General features: G+C 40.4%; 1 protein-coding gene across 1 annotated transcript in view; it reads right to left on the minus strand.

Moving 5' to 3' along the window:
- Positions 1–202: 202 nt before the first annotated feature.
- Positions 203–26973, minus strand: part of LOC143291645 (monocarboxylate transporter 5-like) — a 34532-nt gene continuing 7761 nt past the window's right edge. The window contains exons 2-8 of the mRNA XM_076601626.1: positions 22883–23229; positions 18193–18336; positions 15330–15585; positions 13986–14941; positions 13311–13580; positions 12356–12481; positions 203–11615 (exon numbers count right to left, since the gene is read on the minus strand). Coding sequence (XP_076457741.1) covers positions 11419–11615; positions 12356–12481; positions 13311–13580; positions 13986–14941; positions 15330–15585; positions 18193–18336; positions 22883–23174 — 2241 coding nt within the window. The 5' untranslated portion in view covers positions 23175–23229 and the 3' untranslated portion in view covers positions 203–11418. The remainder of the gene's footprint in view (positions 11616–12355; positions 12482–13310; positions 13581–13985; positions 14942–15329; positions 15586–18192; positions 18337–22882; positions 23230–26973) is intronic.

Consider the following 26973-nt stretch of genomic DNA (forward strand, 5'->3'; position numbering starts at 1 on the left):
CCACCCTCAATCCCACCAGGTGAGCTAAATCCGGGGATAAAGCTGACGAAACTTGGGCTATCATTCACCGCTGAAGTCATTCAGCCAAACAAAATAACACAGAAAGTGTTACGTCAACACCCAAATTACGTCATATCATCTCTCTCTCTCTCTCTCTCACACACAAACACACGCACACACAGATATACAAAAAACACCCATACTTGCATCTGACACAAGTTTATTCAATTTCGTAAGGAAAACCAAAAACGTCAGCATTGCTTTTTTTTTCTCCAAAAAATAATATTGATAAGAATAACAATAATATATATATTAAATAAAATTAAAAAAATAACAAAGGGACAAAGCCACAGATCAGAAAAAAAATTCAGAACATAATGTATATATATATATTTTTTTAAAATGTTTCAAAGAATGTTTTTGCCCTCCTTTAACTTAAACAGAAACTTCAATTTCAAATTCAAAAGAAAAACGAACACCATTGAATATCTCTTTCCTTCCCCTCCCCAAATATAAAAGAACCCAAGAAATGATGAAAAAATATGTATAAAATTTAAAAAATGAAAAAAAAAAAAAAAAAAAATCACACTGGAAAAGAACATCATTATAAGCCAACTTGATGGTAGCAATAGCCAGCATTTCATCATCAAAATTACATTCCCTAACTTGTCATTAGGAATCACACGTGCACTCTCCATTTATAATTATTATTCCAGAATTTATAATCCCACACCCACCCATCTCATACCTTACTTAACTTTACTTTTTCCTTCCGCTTGTACTGGTGGGCGTTGCGGGGAGATACAGTTGTCTGTCTGCAGCAAGGAGTGACAGTTGTCTGTCTCGTGGGCTCTGAGGGTGTCTGACACTGAGTCGCTCCAGCGCCGTCTTGGTCTTCCTCTGGCTCTCCAGCCAGAGTATTTGGTGTTGCATGCCCGAAGAGCTGGTTGGCTCAGAGGCATACGTGTGAGGTGTCCAAACCACTTGATCCTCTGTTGTTCTATGTGTTGTAGTACTGGTTTTGTTCCTACCATGTCTCGTATCACCTCATTCCTGATCTCGTCTCTCCTGGTCTTGTTCACTGCTTTTCTCAAGCATTTCATTTCACAGGTGACCAATTTTCTCTCGGGGGCTTTTGTTAAGGACCATCTCATACCATCCCCTCTTAATAGTTAATCAATGTGGAAAAAAAAGAAAAAAGAAAAAAAAAAGACTCCTTAAAATACGGTCACACACCATCACAAACACAATTCAGTCATTGTATGATTCTGCATATCGTACACAAACATAAACTAAACCATTGCATGATTCTATAAATGTCATGCACAAACATACAAACAATCGAATCATTGCAGAATTCTGCACAGTGACACACACACAAGCGCGCGCGCACACACACACACACACACACAAACACGTGAATCACTGCATGATTCTCATGCTGTCTTCAATAGAATGTCTCCACATTCACTGGAATCAACCAATCCACATTTCCCAAGAATCTGTGGATTCTGCGTATCAAAATCGTAAAGAAAGGGAGGGGACAAGACTGGGAGGGGGGTGGGGGGGGGAGGAGGAGGACAAAAGACAAGATGTGCTTGAGAAAGAAAGGAAGAAAGATGGTGCAAATAAGAGACGAAAAAGATGTATGAGAGAGGGGGAAATTTGAAGAAGAAGAAAAAGAGAGAGAGAAGACAAAACTGAAGTGAAAATTAACCCCACTAAAAAGAAAAGCAGGACCAAATTTCAGTGCAAGAATTAACACACACACACACACACACACACAAAAAGAGGGTGCGGGATGACAGAGGGATGAAATGTTAAGAAGAACCACCCTTCAAGAAAAAAGAGAAACCTAAAATCAAAAGTGAAAGCTGAACACAGAGAGACTTTACATATAAACACAACTTTTGAAACAAAAACAGCAACAAACATATGAAAAAGAAAAAAATGTAAGATGGGAGAGGAGGAAGGAGAAGAAGAAAGCTAAAAAGAGAGAGAGAGACAGAGAAAGATATATAAAAAGACGAACAGAAATAAATGCAAAGTACAGCAATTCCAATAGAAAAAAAAACACGGTTGTATTGGTAGTAATATTTAAAAAAAGAAAGAAAAAAATGTATGTGTGTGTGTGTGTGTGTGTGTGTGTGTGTATAATAGCAATAACAATAACAATAAAGGAATAAAAAATAAATAAATAAAAAAAAGTACCAGCCTTCAATTTAGACTGCTCACATTTATCATCAAACAGTGACACTGTGCACATAATCATCATATTATTTACCAATCATTATTATTCGTACAGCAGTTTTGACGGCTTACAATGAAAGACGATGATCTGCTTTGCTGAAGCAAAAATCTGGGGGGTAGGAAGTGATCTGGTTTGACCAAAGCAAATAAAGACATAAACAAATCAAGAGCATGCTTTTTGTCAGCCTGATAGTTTCGGTTTCAGTTTCAGAAGCTCAAGGAGGCGTCACTGCGTTCGGACAAATCCATATACGCTACACCACATCTGCCAAGCAGATGCCTGACCAGCAGTGTAACCCAACGCGCTTTGTCAGGCCTTGAGAAAAAAAAAAATATATATATATATATAACAAAATTATAATCTGTCTACCTATCCACCTTCCTAGTCCATTAAACAACCAATCCATTAACAAATTAAACAAAAAGCCATTTTCAGAAAACCATTTTCAACATGATAAACTGTAAGCATCAAGATGCATACAACTTCTATCTTTTTATAAATGAGTCAGACAGACAGGGTTTTCTTCTTAATTCAGTTTCTAATGTAACAGAGAATAAATCCTACAGATATGTACATAAATTTGAACTGATTATTCGGAAGCAGAAACTTTATTCTCTTCTGTCTTTCCAATATAAGTCTTTACTTTGGGTGGGTAAATTTTTTTTTTTTTATAAATTTTTTTTTTTTAATTTGACTTTCAATCTTAATGATGACTTTTCTTGTTTTCTATTTAGCTGATTCAAAACAATCAAGCCAGATTATAATTTTGTTATATTTTCTTCCTTGATATCAGTTCATTTCACTCAGACATATAAGTACTCAGAAATCCACACACACACACACACACACACACACACAGGTAGTATTCACATATATATCCATACAAACATTCTAAATTTATAGATGATTCAACATCCACCACAACAAAAAGAACATACAGACTTGTGTAGTGATCACATATCCATGGACACAAACGTTATTATTCACACAAACAAATGCAAACTTCACAGACATTGAACAACCACTGCCAAAGGTTTTTTTTGTTTTTTTAAACTAATACACCAAACGTACATTGTTTCACACAACATTCACCAGAAACTTATACTCTGTATACATCTCTGTCTCTCCCTCCATGTCCTCCTTTATTGGTCTGTCTCTGTCTCTCACACGTGAACTAACACAAACATAAACACAATGCACCAACATATTTTTGTTGATATTCACCCGTCTTCATTTACGTACATATACCAGCTGTCAAAAAAATGTAACTTAGTAATTCACAACTTCTAAAAGAAGGAAAACATAATGAAAAAAAAAGAGAAGTAAATACATTCATTTTTCTATATAAAAAAAAAATTCACTATCAGCTTTTTCAAAAGATTTTCTAACTCTGCTGATTTTGAAATTTATTATAATTGTATATTACCACAGAATAACAAAGCTATATAATGATTAAAGAATAAAAACTTTACAACTTTGTAGAAAAAAAACACCCTAGAACAAACCACATTAAGACAGACCAACAAAACAACAAAAATTCTAAAGTTGAATTAGAATTTCACCTTTTATTTTTAAAAAATTCAAATTCAAATTTAAAAGAAAGAAGTTTAGAAACAGGAACAGAATAAAAATGATTCTAAAAAAATAAAAAATAAAAAAGTCAACAACAACAATAAAAAAATATTTTTTTTTAAGCATAATATACAGAATGGTCATTATATTAACCAGAATGGTCAGTATATTAACCAGCACACTCTGTTAAGATAACCAATTTTCAAGCAAGCACACAAAACAACACCCACCCACCCCAAAGAAACAACAACAACAACAAAATTGCAAAAGGTCTAACATAAAAAAAAATTTTTTTTTAAATTCACAGCGAAAAAAACAAAAAAACCCCCGAAGAATTTAAAGGAAAAAAAAAAAGAAAAAAAGAATGAACGATACGAACAGAATGTTAAAACATCATTATTGTCTGTCCAGTTCAAAACAGAATGGTGCTGACTGGTGAAACCAGAAACAGGCAGGAGAGAGGAAGAGGGATCGAGGGAGGAGGAGGTAGGTGGAGGAAGGTGGGGCCCTGGCTCGCTACGACAAACACACACGTACACAAAAAAAAAAAAAAGGGAAGAAAAATAATCACCCAACTGAGCAAAAGCTGCTTACACCAGTGTGACACCGTCTGAATGACGATTATGACACCAAAGTCACAAACTATTTTGTTTCACAGACTCTCATTATTTTTACATGGAAAAAGAGTTGCTAAATCAAAAAGGAAAAAAAAGCACAAACAACAACAACAACAACAAAACAACCCCAAAAAGGCAAGAAATAAACCCAAAAGAAAACAAAATTAACAAACAAAAAAAATGAAGGGTGGAGGAAAGTAAAAAAAAATGTCACTCATTCCGTTGGAGAGGAATAAAACCATTAAGAACATTTCAAATCATAGTTTTGTCCATCATCAAAACTGCCCAGCTGACTGCACAGGGATACATTACACTATCTCAGGTTCGCTTTCAATGCTAAGTCACGCCATCTGCTTTTTACGTCATTCAGAACTTTTGAACGTTCGCTTTTGGAAGTTTGCACCGTCATATTTCATATTTCTTTGGGCTTCTCTCACTAAGGAGAATGAAATATAGCCATTCAGCCATGCTTTGCATCTGGTAGAGTTCAACTTCTTGATAAATGTGCATGGTAAGCAGTTGGTTTACATAATGTGCGACAGTCACACAGACTTGTCTGATCTTTTTCTTTCTCACTTTTCTGCCCCCACCTCCCACTCCCCCAAGTCTCTTTTCCATTTCAATTTTCTCACACAAACACATTATACCAAAATAAACAGATTTACAACAACAGCAGCAAAATGATTTGCTTGAATAAACAGCATTTCTTTTTTTACAAAACGAGTCAAAGTTTGTTGGGTTTCCTTCAGTCCAGTCAAACCAAGTCTTACATTTTCAACATCTCACAATCATATCGACATGGTCACACTTTCGCTATCTTCTCTCCTCTTCATTTTCAAACGTTCACAATCATTTTAGGACACATTCATACTTCCAAAATCTTTTCCACATTTTCACCCTTTCACAAATATTTCCTGCATTTCACACTTTTCCAGTCATTCACACATTTCCAATCTGTCTTCTCACCAACAGAATTGAGCTCAACCCTTTTTTTTTTCACAAAAAATTTCCAGCATGTTTAATATAAAATTCTTTCCTTGAAACAGCATTCTGAGATGAACACTTCAGGATGTGTGCAGCAGCACACAGATACTCAATTCAATGAATGATAGGAATTTTCCTATGAATGTCAATTCCTAGGACTTTCTCATGTAAAAAAAAAAAAAAAAAAAAAAAAAAAAAAAAAAAAAAAAAAATATATATATCATTTCATATATAAATGGAAAAAAAAATCTCTCCTCTCCACTGCCATTTTGTTATTATTTACACAAACTCCTTAAGCAGAAGCATGAGCATGAGTATACCAGAAAGAAGTCAGTAAAAAAAAAAAACAGAAGAAAAAACAACAACAAAAAATCATGAAGTGAGAGACAAGATGACAGGAGGGAAAAATAAAAGAAAAAGAAGAACATAAACAAACAGCACAAGCAAGTGTTCAATTAAAGAGTATGATAATCATGATGGCGATGACGACCATGATGACAGCAACAGCAAACACTGACAGCAATTTGAATGCATGCTGACACGCACACACACATATGCATGCACGCATGTGTGCACACACATTCTCCCCACTGGCCCAAATAATAAATTTTCTGCATGCAGTAGTGTATCACCACAACAGCAGTTCTTTTTTTTGTTCTTCTTTTTTTTTTTTCCTTCCTTCTTTTTTTTTCTTTCTTTTTTTGTAAAGCAATATATGGACATAAAACAAAGGAAATTGAATCAAACAAACAAAGACAGATACTACAAATTACTACAACACTACCAAGGAAACCAGTACCTAAAAAAGGGAGCACATCCCAAAGCCGTTCATTTCTGAGCATAGCAACTGCTTCATACACCATACATGTAACTAGTTTCAGGTTGCTGTTTCATTCAACTTCATTGTATTTATCAGCTAATTCTGGACAGAAATGCTGACTGGACTAGACAGAAATGCTGACTGGACTGCTGTTTCACCTGCCTACCAACCTACCCTCCCTCCCACCTACCAACCTGCTTGCCTGCCTACTTATCTGCTCATTTTGTCTTCACTTGTTCAACACAAAGGCTCATTTCACCTTTCCCTGAACAGATACAATTGTCTCCCCCCTCCCCCCATCTGACAGATGAATGAACACTTCAACAGAAAAAATGGCTCAGCCTGTTGACCGAGAAAAGAATTGGGAAGGGAGGGGGAGTCAAAGCCTACATAAAATATCCATGGTGTAAACTGTGGCATCTGAACAAGCCTATATTATCCCCCCCCCAACTCTGCTCTTGAAGACAACTTGGGATTACCCCCCTTCTGGTACAGGCCCCAAACAAAAAGAATGTGATGTACTTAGGTTACATATAATGGCAGCTGACTTTTCACAACTCATTCTCCATCTTCATGCAGTCAAATGGAAGAATACTGAGCTAAAAAAACAAAAACAACAACAACAAAAACAACAACAAAAACCTGACAGCAACAAAACCTCATTACAACATGCATAGTTTCGCAAAACAACTAAAAGAAAAAAAAAAAAGAAGACAACTACTGGTGTTATACATTCCAACTCATAACAAAAGGCACACATGAAAAAGTCCTGAGTTGATATGCCCCACCAAAAAATATCAATTCATATGCCATTTTGTTAACTGTTTGTTTGTTTCTGTTTAAACATTTTTTTCCTTTGGAAAATTTCAGCCAAAACAAAATGCTTGCTGATACACCACGAATGAAAGCAATTCCTTACACAGAGCACATATGTCCCACACTGATCACACACACACACACAAACACACACTTACACAGAGCCCATTGGCTCACAGTGATGATATATATATATATACACATACAAAGACCACACGTGTGCACACACACACACACACACAGAATACAGTGACAAGGAAGCTTACACAAGCCCTCTCTTCCCACCCCCTCTCAACAATCTGCGTGGTGGTGTAAAAAAAAAAAAAAAAAAAAAAAAAAGAGAAGAAAATAATGGCATAGAACTGAGCAGCGGGAGGAATACCAAAGGTCATCCTGAGCATCACTTTCACAACTTCTCTGCCCCTCCCTTTCTCTCTCCTCAATATAAAATCCCCTTGACTGCCAGGGATATAACGAACAGCAGAAAGTGGTTTTTCACATCACATATCAATATTCAAAACAATCAGCCAAACACTGAGAACATGGGTCTGGAGAAGAACCACTCCATATCAAATGTGTGAATTTTCAGCCTTCCAGAGTTATTTCCCTTCTTTTGATGATGTCATCAGTGACATCACTATGAATGTATGAACTACGCAATCAAGGAATCTTTTTACAATTTACTGTAAAACCAATCAGTCTAACACTCAGTTGTTGACAGTGAAGCCTACCACACAAAACCACAAAAGTTAACAAACATGCTTCAGGGCTGCTTCTACCACTGGATGCCAGCGAATCGTCAAAAAAACAAACAAAACAAAAAAACAAAACTGTCAAAGAACTGCCTCATACACAAACTTCAGATGCTCATTCATTAATACACAATCTCTTCCTTCAACCTATAAGAAGGAAAACGAACAGACTTCGAAACTGGCTAAGAAGGAAGATAAATCTCTTACTTTCAAGGACTCATGAAATACGGTCACAGCGCATTTTCGTTTTCAGTCCCTCTTCAAGAACATCTGTCCCTCAGATATACCATTTACAGGTACAGGTGTGTTTTTTTTAAACTGTACTAAACCAGTTTTCAATACTGTATCTATTGTTATATTTTCCTGTCAAGAGACTTCCCTGTAGTAAACCACAACTTGCTCTCTCCCTGGAGACCATCCTCTGGGCCAACCCATCCTCTTCCCAAAGCACTATTGCAATGAATGTCATGAGAAACATACACCAACCACAAAAAAAAAAAAAAGAGAAAAACAACCACAAGCCACACACACTGTCGGTATACATGAAAAAAATATTCTTACACACACACTAACATACACACAAACATTCATTCACTCACACACACACAACACATATGCACACATGCATGCACACATACTCATTTCCTATACAAAAAGAATGGTGTGTAAATTTGCATGTATAATACTGCATATCTCAGGAGTTTTAGTGGGTCAGTTGTGTGATGCATACAGGGATGCTACCGTGCATCATAGATGCACATGCGCTTAATACTATCATTGATTTGGCCAAGGTTTCCCTTCTGACTCCAAGAATGCTTGTATGTAATTTTTCTTTCTCTGTTAGCGGATGTTTCTTCTACTTTATAATTTATTTTTTAATGTAATAACAGCAAACCAACAGAAACTGGAAGACGTAATTCTTTATCATCCACAGACTTGCACACTATTGTTTAAGCTCAGAATAAAATATTCATCCTCCGCTCCCCCCACTCCCATCCCTTTCTATTTTTTCCATAACTATCTACGTTATCAGTTCACTGAATTCAAACCCAAAAAGGTCAAGATTTTATCAATCTAGATCTCAACATGGCTAGGAGCATTAGTTGAAACTGTACACAAGCACAGAACAATTATTCCTCCTTGGGAAGCACCAAAATCGATCCCCTTTAATTCACCTAAGTACAAAGTAACAATAAACGCAAAGCAGCATTTGCTTCAAGCTGTGTTCCATTTCAGCAGCAAACAAGAATAAACTTATTTCAAACACTGTAAGACAAACGGGACAGTTAAAACTGAAGGCTGTCTGAAAACTAAGCTTATCTCATTCAGATATCATGAAGACAAAAAGCATATCTCATTCAGATATCATGAAGACAATGTCGCTCAAAAGTTTTTCACAAGAATGGCCAATACACTCTTTTTTTCAAAAACAGCAAGCCATGGAAATGTCTCAGCCATACATTTCGTTTTTGTCCAGACACACAAAAATAACCAAGTTATAAAGTATGCACAATACATTATTCTTACAACTATTACCAAAAATTTGGTTGTCGATTACGCACGCACACATATACAATACATCCACCACACAGTATATACATGTATGTATATATTTATAAAATATATATATATATATATCAATACAGGATTATCATAAGACATGTCCAACAAGACAGAATGGAACAGCTTAAAAGCAAGATTACTTTCTGCTTTCAATTTCCACACACCAGATGAACATGAAGACTACTGGACAAACTGAGCAGATACACAGATTAAATCACATACAGCACATGATCACACATTTCACACTGATGGAAAAAAAGTGCATGCCACTTCACACAAAAATCTAACCTGCTGCGAGTAACATCATTATGTTGCTGCAGAACCTAATCTGATCTAGTCACATTTAATGCTTGGCAGGTTGTTAAAAAAACGAGAGCTGCAATAATGTTTTCGGCATGCATAAGCTGTGGCGGTCTCAATCTAGATTATTGCTCTGCAACTCAATGGAGACAACTATGTACAAACTCGATCCCCTCTTTCGTTCTTTGCACTGTCTTTACAGATAAAGATTTATTTTTTTAAAACAATTGCATGCTGGACAATGCTATTAGATGTCACAAATGATCATACCACACAAACAAGAAAAAACCCTGACCACTGTAACAAACAACTTGTTATGAAAGACAAGGAGATGGACACAGAGTGAGAAAGAGACAGACAGAGAGAAAGAGAGGAGTGTAGAGCCGAACACTCAAGACACACAGTTTCTCCTGTACCTAGACACTCACTACTCAGCATTTCCTATCAACCCTATGGTATGACCAGACGCAAGCTGCGCTGCAGTGACATTCTTCAAAGTGGTCTTCTGTTCCCTAACTCCTACCACAACTCAGCTGATATATAACATACAGGACTAAGAATCAGCACAGAATTATAGTACAAAAAATCCACCTGAATTTGCTGTTATCATGACAGGTAGAAAGCTTCACAGCAACACGTCAAGGCAACTGTCTGCGACTTTCCACGCAGAAGAACAAGAAACGTAGACAGACAGAAAAGGGGAAAGAGATAAAGAGTAAACTGAGGAGATGAAAAAACAAGAACATAATACATTGATAATCTGCTTCCATTACAAAGATACATGTACAGTGTATTATCAAACTCTCATACATGCATGCACACACATTCACACACACACACACACACACACACAACACACTGTACACACACAGGCAATCACGCACACACCCATGCACACACAGACACATACAACACAAACACTCACACAGACATGCACAAAGCAGGAGTTAATCAAAAAAGCTCACACATCTCTCCTCACTCACACACCAGTCCTTTGCCATTTATCAGTGCTTGAAAGCAGCTTAGCATGCACGGTTCACACAAGCTGACTTCCAGTTTGTTTTAATCTATGTACAAAAGGCCCACCACGTGACTGACATCCTGACTATGCAGACAGCAGCTCTGCAATATATCTGCACTCTGCATGGGAGTCGGGTATGGTACAGAACCAAAAAAATATTCAGAACCATCACTGACAATTTACTGTTATATATATATATATATATATAACATTTGACTTTCAGGAGTCTTTGAATGGTTTACAAACATTAAACATTCCAATAAAATTGACACACGGTATGGCAGTTTGAAAAACTAAGCGGACAAGTGTGCTTTTTAAAATTTCATTTACCTTACTGCCCATTAAGGGCAGAAGAGTATGCACACAGCAGGCATGCACTGTATAAGGTTTCCACACCTCTTCCATCACCGCATCTAGTGCACATGCAGCCTCCTCCTCTTTAGCCAATTTCTTTTCCTTTTCCATCCGTTCTCGGGTCAGGGCAACTTCCGACAAGTTAGTCAGGAGGATTGTTTCACTTCTTGCAATCCCTGGCGAGTAAATCAGGAGGTCACTTTCGTTCTTACAACCCACAACCCCTGGCGCTTTAGTCAAGGGTGTTCTTTTTGTTCTTAAACCTCCCCCCAGACGAGTTAATCAAGGGGCTTGTTATCGTTCTTAAACCCCCCTCCTTGGCGAGTTAGTCAAGGGGTATTATCGTTCTTAAACCTCCCCCTCCCTCTTCAAATGGCGGATCCCTCGGCCTTCAAAGTCTGTGTGATGGGCACCTCCTCAGGGAGGAGGAAGACAGGGGACTTGACAGCCTGCTGTCGACGTTTCAACAGCCACAGGGGGAAGCCCAGTAGTCCCGACACCAACAGCAACACCCCCGCCATAATGAAACAGCCATCCACCGTGCCCGTCGTGTCCAGAAGGCGACCTGTGCACACACACACACACACACACACACATGTGCGCAAGCACACGCACACACAACACACATTATCATTAATATTTTGTTTTACTTTTTGTGTATGGTACATGTAGCTTTGCATGCGTGTCTTATAAACCTTGTTATGGTTTAACTGACATTAAAATTGATTCTGATTCTGATTCAAACAAACCACAATCTGTAAGGTGTGTGTGTGTGTGTGTGTGTGTGTGTGTGTGTGTGCGTGTGCGTGCGTGCGTGCGCGCGCGCACACGTGCGCGCACGCGTGTGTGAGTGCATGCATGAATGAATGCATGTGTGTGTGTGTGTGTGTGTGTGTGTGTGCGTGCATGCATGCATGCATAAATGCACATATGTAAGTGTGTGTGAGAGGCTGTGTGTGTGTATATGTGTGAACGAGGAGGAGGAGAAGAAAAAGAAATCAACAAAAAAGAAGCATCAGAAGAAGAAGAAGCAGCTTTAAAAAAAAACACACAAAAAAAACACACACACAAAGAAAAATAAACACTAGCAGCAGCAGAAGAAGGAAAAAATGAATCAGCAGAAGAAACAACCGCAGCAGCAGCAGAAAAAGAAGAAGAAGCAGAAGAAGAACAACAACAAGAAGATCAAGAAGAAGAACAACAACAACAACAACAAGATCAAGAAGAACAAGAACACAACTCTGAAGAAGCTGAACAAGAAAACAACAAATCTTCACAGAAAGAAACCCTCACTGATGCCCATACCTGCCATAGGAGCGCCCACCATGGTGGAGATTCCCTGGAAGAGAATGAGGATGCCAAACGACTTGGTCAGCATGTCAATGCCCAGCAGCTCCACCAGCAGAATGGAACGCAGCGACACAAACACGGCTGTGGACGCAGTGAATTGTGTAATATTATGTTGTCTTGTGTTGCATGATCCTGTGCTGTGTGGTATTGTGTTGTATGGTATTGTGTTGTATGGTTCTGTTATGCTGTATTGCACTGTGTTGTATTGTATTGTATTGTATTGTATTGTGTTGTGTTGTGTTGTTGTGTTCTCTTGTGTTGTAGTCTCGTGTTGAGTTGTATGGTTCTGTTATGTTGTATTGCATTATGTTGTATTGTATTGTATTGTATTGTGTTGTGTTGTGTTGTGTTGTGTTGTAGTCTCGTGTTGTATTGTGTTGGATGGTCTAGTGTTGTATGGTATTGTATGGTCCTGTCTAGTATTGTGTTATATGGTCTTGTGTTGTACTGCACTGTGTTGTATGGTCTAGTGTTTTATGGTGCAGTGTTGTATGGTCTTGTGTTGTATGGTATTGTGTTGCACTGTGTTGTGTTGCATTGTGTTGTATGGTCTAGTGTTGTATGGCATTGTGTTGTATGGTCTAGTAAATTACGGTCCAGTGATGTATGGTATTGCGTTGTATGGTGTTATGCTGCATTATCTTGTGTTGTGCTGTCTTGTAAAACAACAAAGAAAATTCTTGTTAAAAAAAGAAGAATGTTGTAGAATAACCAGAAGAAGAATGTTGTAAAATAACAAAAAGGATCTTGTAACAGAGAATCTTGTAAAATGACACAGAAGAATCTTGGTAAACAACAAGTAGAGAATTCTATTTAAATAAGAAGAATCTTGTAAAATGACAAAAAGATGAATCCTGTAAAACAACAAGAAGAATCTTCATCATCACCACCACCATCACTCATCCCTTACCGACACAGATGCCGAAGCCTGCTGCGTACACACACAGCCAGGGCAGCGAGTGACAGAAGGCCACCAGGATGGTGCCGACACCAGCGATGATCAAGGCACCATTGTTGAGGTGGAGGGCGTTGATCCAAGGGCGGTCCGCGATCCACCCAGAGATGATTCGGCCCACGGTGTTGGTGATGCCGATGATGGACAGAAGGAAGTACGAATCCTCCGGGGCCATGCCAAGCTCCTCGGCTTTCACCGTCACGTAGAAGAAAGGGATGAAGAAGGCTGCAATCACAAACACACACTGACACATGTATGGATGCATACATGGACACACACAAGAAATTTTATTTATGTTACAGATTCCAGTTTGGTAGATATTAGAGAAAAAAAACACAGATGGGTTAAGAGAAAGAGACAGACAGACACAGACAGAGGCACAGACACTCTCCCACACACACACACAGTCACCCAAACCCCATCCCCCACTACACCACACCACAAAGACTTACACATCCACACATACACCCACCCCCTTCCCCACACGCACAACACACACAGTCACCCCCCCCCCTTCCCCCACACGCACAACACACACAAAGTCACCCGCCCCCCTTACCCCACACGCACAACACACACACACCACCCTCCACACACACACACACCCACCACATGCACCCCCACACCCACCCAGCAAGCTGAGGATGCTGGCAACCACCAGCAGGGAGAAGACGGGGCTCCGGAGCAGGGTGACCTCCAGCATGTCGCGCAGGGTGCACAGCAGCGCCATCACCGTGCCCTTCCGGCGCTCCGCCCGCTCCAGCTCCGCGACCATGCTGTGCAGCGAGCACTCGCTCACCTGCTGTGGGATGCTCAGGAACGAGCGTGACACAAACGACGTCTTCGAGAAGGCCGAGTTGCAGTAGCTGCCCCCGCCTGAAGAGCGCGTCGTGCTGTGGTGGCGCCGGTGTGAGGCCGGGAAGGTGGCTTCGTCTGCCGAGCTGAAGTGCGGGAGGAGCTGCACGCTGATGATGCTGCCACCTTCCAGACCCGGGTGCTTGTGGCCTGGCACGATCACCGGGTTGTTCACCGACTGACAGCTGCTGGCCACCGCCCCCACGTCGTCTCTCGCAACGTGAAGCCACAGGTCGTTCAATGACATAGTGTCTGTGCCAAGGTTCTGTCCATCTATGCACACGCCACTGTCCTCCGATGTGCCGCTTCTTGGGGAGTCTGTCTCCGTTGCTGTAGCTGCCATCCCCTGGCTGCTGCTTTGTGGCGTCTTCAGCTGTTTCCCACTGCTGGGGCGGTAAATGGGGGAGAGCTTGGCACCGCTGCCACTGCCGCCCTCCTTCTGTGCTTCGTTGACTGCATTGATGACGATGCTGGGGATGCCGGCCAGGCTGGACTTGCTCTTGTTCAGGCTCTGGGAGCTGAAGCCCAGCGAGCGCTTGAACCGGGCGATGAAGGAGTTGGTGCGCTTGCACTCAAAGAGGGCGGGGTCTATCTTGATGAGGCGGTTGTCCTTGGTGATGATGCAGTTGTCGAGGGAGCCATTGGAGATGGTGCGCTGCCTCTTCTTCTCCTCTATCAGAGCCTTCATGATGGCGCCTCTCTCGATCTCCACCTGCGACTGGTAGCACTGTCTGCAACCACAACACCACATGTCTTCCTTCACCTACAACGTCACGGACACAACCACACCACATGCTTTCTATTACCCACACCACACACTCTCCAACAATGTCGCACACTTTCAGACAGAATCACATCTCACATCTCCTGCTCTAAACTCTGCAAAGAAACTGTCATGGTTTTTCCAAAACAACAAGGACAAATGTTAAACTGAGGAACACACACTGCAACCACCCTCCCACCCTGTAACTCTCTCACACACGGTGCCACAGCAACCACCCACCTACTTTGTCACACTCTTACACACTGCAAACACCCACCCAGTAAAATTTCTTACACACTGCCACCACCCACCTAGTAACTCTCTAACACACTGCAAACAACCACCCGTCCACCCACCTTGTAACTTTCTTCACTTTGTCCAGCGGCTTGAAGATGGCTCCACACACAGCACAGTTGAGGACAACGCCGGCCATGATGAGGTGGGCCCCCCTCCACTCATACTCCTGGATCAGACGCTGGCTGAGCGGTGCGAAGATGAAGGTTCCAACCCCAGTCCCGCACACGGCCAGCCCCGTGGCGAAGGCACGCTTCTTGTCGAACCAGTGGCCCACCGTCACGATCGCTGGCAGGTAGATCATGCCAAACCCTATACCTGTCCATTCAGAGTGAAAAAAATCGCCGTTCACCTCATGGTTATCTGTGTGCGTACACCTTATGATCACCTGTGTGTTTGCACATCACAATATATGTGTTTTAATCCTCACAATCTGTGTGTTGCACCTCACATAGTCATAATCACCTGTGTGTTTACACCTCATAATCACCTGTGTGTATGCACCTCATAATCACCTGTGTACATATATATATATATACTTCACAATGCTAAACCAATAACTGATTCAAAGTGAAATAAATCACTAATCTTTTTCATGACCGGAGTACAGTTCCACCTGTGTGTATGTGCCTCACTATAAGCTAATCAGTCTGTAAACCCATGCCAACTGCAGGCAGTAACTCATGCCAAACCCAATGCCTGGCAGTTCAGAATGACACAAATCACCATCCCTTCTCATAACCACAGTACTACCTGTCTCCATGGACTTCACAAACACCTGTGTGTATGCACCTCACTACCAGCTGATAAGCTTGTAAAAACCACAGGTATTGCAAGCAGGTAGATCATACAGAACCAGATACCTGTCGATTCAGTGTGAAACAAATCATCACACCTTCTTACAATCACAGCTCTATCTGTGCACATGCACCTCACAATGACCTGTGCAAATGAACCTCATTTTCAGATAATCAACTTGTACAATCATAAGTATAGCAAGCAATCAGATCACACCTCACCCCGCCACCTGTCTATTCAAAGTGAAACATATCTTTTGTATTTATATTTGTATTTCTTTTCATCACATCAGATTTCTCTGTGAAATTCAGGCGCTACACTACAGCGCCACCCATTTTTTTGTATTTTTTCCTGCGTGTAGTTTTATTTGTTTTTCCTATCGAAGTGGATTTTTCTACAGAATTTTGCCAGGAACAACCTTTTTGTTGCCGTGGGTTCTTTTATGTGCGCTAAATGCATGCTGCACACAGGACCTCGGTTTATCGTCTCATCCGAATGACTAGCTACCAGACCACCACTCAAGGTCTAGTGGAGGGGGAGAAAATATCGGCGGCTGAACTGTGATTCGAACCAGTGCACTCAGATTCTCGCACTTCCAAGGCGGACGCGTTACCTCTAGGCCATCACTCCACTTACCTGTATCGTGATGCCCCTAAACATTTGCCAACACTCAGAATACTTTAATTATAGTGTGCCCCTGTCCACATCTTTTCCTCTCTCTCCTCGTGTTGAGTTATGCTACTGGTCAGGCATCTGCTTAGCAGATGTGGTGTAGCGTATATGTGTCCTTCTTCTTCTTTGTTCGCGGGCTGCAACTCCCACGTTCACTCGCATATACACGAGTGGGCTTTTACGTGTATGACTGTTTTTACCCCGCCATGTAGGCAGCCATACTCCGCTTTCGGGGGTGTGCATGCTGGGTATGTACTTGTTTCCATAACCCACCGAACGCTGACATGGATTACAGGATCTTTAACGTGCGTATTTGATCTTTTGCTTGCGTATACACATGAAGGGGGTTCAGGCACTAGCAGGTCTGCACATGTTGACCTGGGAGATCGGAAAAATCTCCACCCTTTACCCACCAGGTGCCATCACCGAGATTCGAACCCGGGACCCTCAGATTGAAAGTCCAACGCTTTAACCATTCGGCTATTGCGCCCGTCAGTCTATATGTCCGAATGCAGTGACGCCTTCTTGAGTAACTGAACTGAACTGAACTCTCTCCTCCCTACCCGTATTCCAAAACCTGTACACAATACAATACAGTTACATGATCTCATAGTCAGTCAAATATGCAATTGCACACACCCTTACGACAAGCGTAATATCTGAGTGGTTAAAGCGTTGGACTTTCAATCTGAGGGTCCCAGGTTCAAATCTCGGTAACGGTGTCTGGTGGGTAAAAAGGTCGAGATTTTTCCTATCTCCCAGGTCAGCATATGTGCAGAACCCCCTTCATGGGTATTCGCAAGCAAAAGATCAATATGCACGTTAAAGATCCTGAAATCCATTTCCGCAGTCGGTGGGTTATGGAAACAAGAACATTCCAAGCATGCACACCCCCAAAAACGGAGTATGTTGACTACATGGCAGGGTAAAAACGGTCATACATGTTATGTAAAAGCCCACTCGTGTGCATACGAGTGAAAGTGGGAGTTTTGAGTTTTGCAGTCCACGAATGAAGAAGAAGAGAACTCTCTCCTCCCTACCCGTATTCCAAAATCCATTTCCGCAGTCGGTGGGTTATGGAAACAAGAACATTCCAAGCATGCACACCCCCAAAAACGGAGTATGTTGACTACATGGCAGGGTAAAAACGGTCATACATGTTATGTAAAAGCCCACTCGTGTGCATACGAGTGAAAGTGGGAGTTTTGAGTTTTGCAGTCCACGAATGAAGAAGAAGAGAACTCTCTCCTCCCTACCCGTATTCCAAAATCTGTACACAACAGTTACATAATCTCACAGACAAATATGCACGAATATCTATTGCACACCCCCCCACACACACACACACAACACATGCATCCCCCTCCCCCCCACCTGACATACACATGGCCTCACTTCCACCCCCCCACACATACACATCCCCCTCCCCCCCACCTGACAAACACATGGCCTCACCTCCAATGACTCCCCAGGTGACAATCAACATCTCAATGCTGGTGGCCTGAGTGCTGGCAATGAAACCAAAGCAGGCGATGGCCGACCCCACCATCGTCACCTTCCTCGCCCCAAACCTCTCCTCCAGCACCCCCACGATGGGCCCTGACAACATCAACAACAATAATGATGATGATGTGAAAAATAAAAATAATGACAGTAATAACAGTACAACTACCAACTCTACTACATACTAACACGGTCTACTATTACTACTACTAGTAACAGGCAGATGATGGACTTATGATGATGATGGATACTCATAGAATTACGAACATGTATTTGTATTTGCAAATATATGTATTTGCGTTTCTTTTTTATCACAACACATTTCTCTGTGTGAAATTTGGGCTGCTCTCCCCAGGGAGAGTGCGTCGCTACACTACAGCGCCACCCATTTTTTTGTATTTTTTTCCCTGTGTGCAGTTTTATTTGTTTTTCCTATCAAAGTGGATTTTTCTACAGAATTTTGCCAGGAACAACCCTTTTGTTGCCGTGGATTCTTTTACGTGTGCTAAGTGCATGCTGCGCACGGGACCTCGGTTGATCGTCTCTTCCGAATGACGAGTGTCCAGAACACCACTCAAGGTCTAGTGCAGTAGTGGAGGGGGAGAAAGTATCGGCGGCTGAGCCATGATTCGAACCAATGCTCAAAGATTCTCTCGCTTCCTAGGCAGACGCGTTACCTCTAGGCCATCACTCCACTTACATAGCACATTATAAAGAAATCTACTCTGGGTGCTTCACAAAACACATGGTTTTATAAACATAACACATATATTTAATCAGTGTTATGTATACACTTTAAAAACAATAAATTACTAGTAATAATAACACTAAATACACTTTAAAAACAATAAAGTACTAGTAAGAATTACACTACTACTAGTACAATACTAACAAAAATAAAATAACAAATGAACAATAACAATAATCATTCAGTGCACCACTAAACTGAAGGAGTGTAAAGCTCAATGTGCACTAAAAAGTCGTTTTTGAGTCTACAGGCAAACATTTAACATAGAGTGATAACACAGACACCAAATACAATTTATATGGAACATGTACACAATTTTTTACAATCCGGTCAAACAGTATGCAAATGCGCACAAAAACACACACATTGTATAATCTTTTATTACTGCCTCAGTTTTTTGTTTTTTTTTCCAATCAAACAGAACCAGACATTTTTTACTCCGGTCAGCTGAAACAAATCCACCAGAAAAATAATAATAATGTACAGCATGTCTAACCTATTTACCATTAGTCATGACCATTAGGTCAACGACCCTATTCTGTCCCTGTAATCTCTCCCCACCTACCTACCCCCTTTAAGCTCCCACACTCCCTCAGTCACACACACACACACACACACACACACACACACACATGAAGGGGAACACGTACATGTACACACAAGCACACACCAGCTTGAACTCACTGACACACACATGAAGGGGAACACGTACATGTACACACAAGCACACACCAGCTTGAACTCACTGACAAGCTGCACACAACATAGCATGCAAGAATACCATATAAATTTATTTCTCTTCAGTGTGATTCACCTCCCCATTCCCCTGCCTCCTCAGGTCACTGACTGTCCACTCTCTTCTCTCCCCCCACCCCTTCTCTCCAGTCAGCTCCCTCTCTTCCCCTTCTCTAAGTCTCACACACACACACACACACACACACACATGTATACATACACACATTCGTACAGGGTATACGCAACCATTCATAAACACACGCACATGCACACATACAAACACACATGTACATACTCTTGTGTAAAAGCATGCACATACACACATGCATGCACACACACACTGAGTCCCTCCCTCCCTCCCTCCCTCTCTCTCTCTCTCCACTCACACACACACACACACACACACACAGTCCCTCCCTCTCTCCCTCTTTCTACACACACACACACACACACACACACACACACAGGTGACTGACCTAACAATGTCAGTCACCTGAGTAAATGACCACATGCTTGAACTGTACTGCAGTACTTGCTGGAAGTGGGACCCTTTCTGTAGTGCAAGTAACCCTAATGCTATCAGCGATGGCTGACTAGGAGCATCAAAATCAGAAGTTTCTCATTTTCAAAAGTGTTATGGTCTGGAGAGAAATATATTACATATCTACAGCTAATGCAGGACTATTCATAAAAATACTGTATTTTTAACATAGTGGTGATTCTTTAAATCACTCTCTGAGTTAAAGCTGTTATTGGCCTGGAAATAAATTGAAATAACCAATAAAAGATTTTTTTTTTAAATCCCCTTCCAGTCATTTCAGAAACCAAATTTTAACTTGTTGGGTTTATTAATTGTCCTGTGCATTTAAGAATTCTGCCCAACATTTTAAAACACCCAATGTCTGCAGCCTTAACAAGTCCACTGCAAGCTATGTCTACTGAATCAGTGAATCAACTATTTGTGGGTGTCATCTGTTCAAGAAGTAAACACAGAACCTTATGTTTTCTTTGCCTTAGAGTCTAAAAGATAACCATACATGATTAACTGTCAATAAAGAGTGGCAGCTCTCTCCATACACAAGGTACACAACTTCAAGTCAATGGTGCTTAGGCTTCCCATTCAGCTAGCACACAGGTAAATAAAAGACTATACATTGCCAAATACCTCCTCAAAAAGGAAACCCCGTGCTTGTTCTTATACTGATCATCTGACATGTGCACACAGATCTGTACTGTCTGTATATTCTATCTAGCATATTCAGGACTAAAAGGTTATGCCGGTTCTTGAATAAAAGGCTAATTTGTGTTTGCACATTTCTTCTGTCATTGCTGCTGTGTGTGCTCATGTCAAATGATCAGTGTAAGGACAAGCCCAGAGCTTCCTTTTCTGAGGAAATATCTGGATTTGTGCCAATGTACCTTTCCTTTACATGTGTGCAAGCTGAATGGGTAGCATAAGCAGCACTGACTTGAAGTTGTGTACCTTGTGTATGGAGAGAGTTGCCACTCTTCATTGTCTACTAATCATTTACTCTTCTACTGTTCTGGCCTCATAATTCTTTCATACATTTCAGGCACCCACAATTTTCAGCTTTCCCGTATTGTCACTCTGGGCCAAGACTGACATCCAACAAAGCATCCCACAGTGTAGTGTGTACTACGAGAGTACATTCTGGCACAGAATCAATGCATTCTGCTGAAAGGTGTATTACCTCTCGTACCTTGCAACTTCATAAACAGAGCTGTTTGTTTTGATCAGACAACTAGGGCAAAATTTACATGGCTTAATTCTGATAATTAAAAACCTTGAAGAGTCCCAGGAGCTCTTTTTCAATAATTCTATGGGGTCTCAGACCACCTTCTGAGGGTCAGCCACTCTATCTCTGCATATTCTAATTTCTAACCGAATCTACATTGCTAAACACACATATAAAAACAGACTGAAATTATGATATACTATTTTCAATCTTTTTACATGTCTGTTAATTCATGTTATTGGCATTTAAGAAAGCGAGTTTGTTTTGTTTTGTGTTTCTTTAGTTTTTGTTTTATATTTGTTTGTTTTCTTAGATTGTTATAACACACTGTTTCTGAGCTTTCTCCTTTCATCAGGGACTTGTATGAATATTTGTTGCAAGAAGTTCTGTTTTCAACGCAAAAAGTTTTAAACTGAAGGAATTCAAGAATTTGTAATTGTATTATTACTCTTTTCACACCCAAGACAAGAACACCTATTACTCTACAGATCTGCTACTTGTACAACATTGAAACAAGTGGTTAGCTGGGCAATAACTGAATAAGCAATATTATAAAGATACATGGAAATGAATAAATAAAACAAATAAATAAATCACAGACACCCGAAAATACAGTACATTCTAACGAATATTCATCACAGAGAAAGTAGCAAAGAGAGATAACTTAGACCATCAAGGACATACAGTTGCCCAGGGGAAATCACCGACCATATGATAATGAATACATATGACTCATGTCTCAAGGAAGGTCACCACATGTCACCACTCAAAGGCTTCAGCACTTTTGTCACAATATCCAGTGATGCAGATAGTGCACTCCATATGGGGATTTATTTCCATTCTTTCTCACAAAAGAATAATAATTCTTCTGTGATGCACATTTATTTTGCTTGTCACACAGGTCCAAGCAGCTCGTGTTGCCTAATCAAAGGTAACATAACCGTCTGATCTGATGTTATAGGTAACATCATTGTCAGATCAAAGGTAAACTGTTTGCTTTGATGTTAAAGGTAACTTCATTATCAAATCAAAGGTAACTTGACCATCTGATCTGATGTCAAAGGTAACACCAATGTCTTCATCATGACTTTGCTGTCTGAAGTTGGCAGAAAGCTGATGATTTATAAATGATAAAATTCCTATTTGATTAACAACAGTACAGCTCTATACCTTTTAACTGAAAGACTCTTTATTGGCTTCTGGTATGCACATGGAGCATAAAAAAAAACATCAGTCATCAGCCACTCCACACCTGAAAACAAACCATGCATGCCAACACAAACACACACTCACACACAGAGACAAAACACACACACACACACACACACACGCAGATGTACTCACACACAGTGACCAACACACACACATGCACACCACCACCACCACCACCCCAAACACTCACCCACAGTCAGGTAACACCCGGCCAGAAGGGACCCCACCCAGCCGGCTTGTTCATTGGACGCTTTGAACTCGTCCATATAGTGCTCTTTGAAGATGGCGAACGAATAGCACACGCCGTCCACAATGATGTTGCACACCAGCGACGCCAGCACCACCATCCACCCCCAACCCCCGTCCGGAAGCCCATCCTCCTCCCCTTCCGCCGCCTCCGCTTCCGCCTCTTCCGCCCTGGCCTGCGCCTCTTTCTTCAGCCGTTCCAGCGACTTGCCCACATCTTGTTTTGCACGTGCCATGTTGATGTTTTGTTGTCGTTGTGCACCTGCCAGGCTCTTTCTTTACATGGTTTGTCTGCCAGAAGAAAAATCCAAGAGTAGAGTCTTTTTATCTAATCGTTATCAATATCATTCCAAAAACATGACAGGAGCAAACTATTACCTGTGTTAATTTACTATGAATCATTCATTGTCATTCAAAACATGACAAGAACAAACAAGTTATAAATTCACTATGATTCCTTATCATCCAAAAACAAAACAAAAAAAAAAAGAAAGAAAGATAGAGCACACAAACAACTATTGATTTACAAGGAATCAATATCACTGAAAATGACAACAACAAAAAAAACCTACTGATTTAATACGAATCATTATTATTCAAAAAAGTGACAAGAGCAAACAGTTTACTATTAATCATTACCATTCAAAAATGACAAGAGCAAACTCATGATTAACTGTTTTACTAGGAACAATTCTTATTAAAAAAAAATTTAAAAAAAAGAAAAAAAAAAGAAGAAAACTATTACTTTACTATGGATGATTGAATCATTATTATTCAAAAAAGTGACATGAGCTAACTCTTCATATCAATTAACTATAATCTATCATCATTAATTAAAAAAAACATCAAAAGCAACTATTTACAAAGGTATTTACTATGAATCATCAATGTCATTCAAACTAATCATCAATGTCATTCAAACTCAAACTCATCAAAGGATACTAAAAAAAAAAAAAAAAAAAAATAAAATTAAAAATTAAAAAAAAAGCTAAAATTAGTAAAAAATATGAAACAATAATAAAAACATGAGGATTTTTGACACCCTCCTTCTCCTCCTGCCATCATAACCACACATTTCTGTCAAAAACAAAACAAAAAACAACAAAAAAAAAATTGGGTCATATTGTCGCCCACTCAGTTAATCAATCCCCTATGTAAAGTACTTGACCTTGAAATCATCAGCCACCAGGCTGTTAATCTCCAGTCACACACATCATGCTCCACCATCTGTCTCAACATGCCTGTGATCCCTTCTGTTCAACAACCCTGTGTCCTGTCTTCTTTTTTTTTCTTCTTTTCTTTCTTGTCTGTGTGAATGCAAGAAAATGTGGGTCCACAAACAATCACTCCATGCCAGTATATCATTACATGTTTCTAAAGACACATTTGTTGAAGCTGCTGAATATTATAACTAATACCTCCATACATTTTTATGACTGCTTGAACTTGAAGCCAAACCTATAGATAAGATAATGGAAACATGTAAACTTTGTAAATTGTAATTGCACCATGTCTATGAGTGTCATGTATACAGCAGTGTGGTACACTGTCAAAGAGGTCAAATCTTCATACTTAGCATCCTAAATTTCCCCCTCCACAGCTGTAGACTGAAGTACTGCTTGATACCTTCTACTTAGAATGACCAAGAAAAAGATTTTGGTAAAGGGAGACAAGCTGACACAGGCAAAGAGCACTTAGCACCAGAGCTCTGAAAAACACTATTAAAACACACCAGATTTGGACAGTCCTCTGTGATAACCAGCTGAGTGCAACATTAACGAATACAATCACTGAAGCCAGTGGCAGATCAAAGAGAACACACACACACACACACACTCACTCTCTCACATAAACCACTGTTTTGTGTTGCACACAAGTACACTGCCACTATTTTAGTATCTAGTAGTGCAACACGCACACACACACACAAACACACCTGGCTAATACAGAAAAGTTGTAGAGTGACAGACTGACAAACAGATCTCGTACAAAGTTCTCCACCTGCTACATCCTGTAGAAACTTAGGGGCTGACCTCTAGTCTAGATCAGTCAGCCCTCGTTTCACTCTCCACACTAATCAGTCTTTGGACCTGTAGTGGTTGTACTACAGCGTACCAGTGACTAAGAGCAATACCAAAGGCGTAAAACTATTTATAAGCATAACTATAAGGGGGGATGACTCCTGACTCACCAATCAGAGCCCTACTGGTACTGTTATCCACTATCTCTCCGCTAAAACCACAATCATGCTGAGTGTGCAAAATGTGAACCGGCACAAACTCGCCAACCACAGCTTTGCTCCCAGGTCTCACAAGTCCACAGTGTCAGTCTGGAGAATGACAAATTACTGGCCGACAAGATGGACAGGACATGGTATTGGTACAGCCTTGATGGCTTAGATTTTTATGACAGGTTCCACTATCCTGACTGTCTGAGCCGATCCCACCTACCTGCCAAAACCCCTGATAACTTTGTGGCTGATAAAGTCAAGTAGACAGCTGTGACCCTTAACTCTTGGTGCTCACTGCTCTCAATCACATGCCCCCTCACTCAAGCTATTATCCAATACCATAGTGTTATCCAATGATGAAAATTAACATTATGTGGCCATCATGGCGACAAGAGCTGGCAAACAATTGTAGTTGCCAAAGACAGGAGTAGGAGAGACAAGGGTAGATAAATAAGGGGCTAATTTGTAACACTGGATAAATTCATGAAGACTGATTGGGTTGTGTAACTTGGGACTAATTCACAACAGGGTAATGAAAGGAAAACACACACTGCAAGTCCAAGCTGACATCATAATTAGACACAGACAGAACTTTATAACACTGACAACAGTGATTTTTAAAACATCCTCAATGAATCATTTATCACAATATTCTTACCTAACAATACAATAACACCAACATCACCACTCAAGACATTTCTCCAGCCTCAGTAAATCTGGAATCCACACAAAGTGAACATCTGACATTACAATTTTTCAACCCATGTTTACCAGTCCATTACCTCCACCCTATTAAGTAACCCCTGTCCAGACCTGTATCATACAGCATGACAGCTCACACTTCAAATTCAGAATTCCTACAAAGACCTTGTGACCTATTCTTCTTGAAGAGTGACAACATTATAGCAGTAAACCTTGAAGTGTTTGCCTAACAGTACTGTTATGAAACTGAAGTTTACAGTCTGTCGAGCACAAACCAATCAACTGGTTGTCATTTTAAAATATTGTCTACTCAGCAAGAGTTGAACTCGAAGGAAGAGCACACATAAAACTGTAAAAGGCCAGTTTTAATTGTGTGTGTGTTTGAGAGTGTGCGAGTGCTGGGTGACTGTGTGAGACAGACAGACAGACAGAGACAGAGAGAAGGGGTGTGTGTGTGTGTGTGTGTGTGTGTGTGTGTGTGTGTGTGTGTGTGTGTGTGTGTGTGTGTGTGTGTGTGTGTGTTGTGTGTGTGTGAGTGTGACCATGAGAGATTCAGAGTGTGTGTGTGTGTGTGACTGTGACCAGTGAGAGAGAAAGAGAGAAGTCTGTGCCCATGCATGCATTATGTATGTTTTGTTTGAATACAATTTTTTTTGTTCTTTCAATAAATCCAAACAGTAATATGTCACATATATGTAATCTCTGCAATCATGAGAGAAGTCTCATGAAAAAACAAAGGCAAAACATCCCTCACCTCCCTTCCATTCACTCCCTCATGTCAACAAACAAGGAAGGAGAAACACCAGCTCCACTCGCACTCCACAGTCTACAAGTCTGTACACGTGAACAAGTCTTTCTCATGTCCTCCACTTTACCCAGAAAACTACCACCTTTCCTAACACGGAAAGATTTGGGCATTCTACACAGCACTTTTTTCTCTTTTTTTCAAATTTTGACTTTTACCTTTCTTCTCTTGAATCCTATCAACACATATATTACACTGCTTGAACTGTATTCTCTGTGTGCATTTGGCAGAAAAAGAATTCCTGAGCTCTACTTAAAAACAAACCAACAAAAAAACAAACAAAAAACCAAAAAAAACA

This window comes from Babylonia areolata, chromosome 17, assembly GCF_041734735.1.
Source record: "Babylonia areolata isolate BAREFJ2019XMU chromosome 17, ASM4173473v1, whole genome shotgun sequence".
Lineage (NCBI taxonomy): Eukaryota > Metazoa > Mollusca > Gastropoda > Neogastropoda > Buccinidae > Babylonia > Babylonia areolata.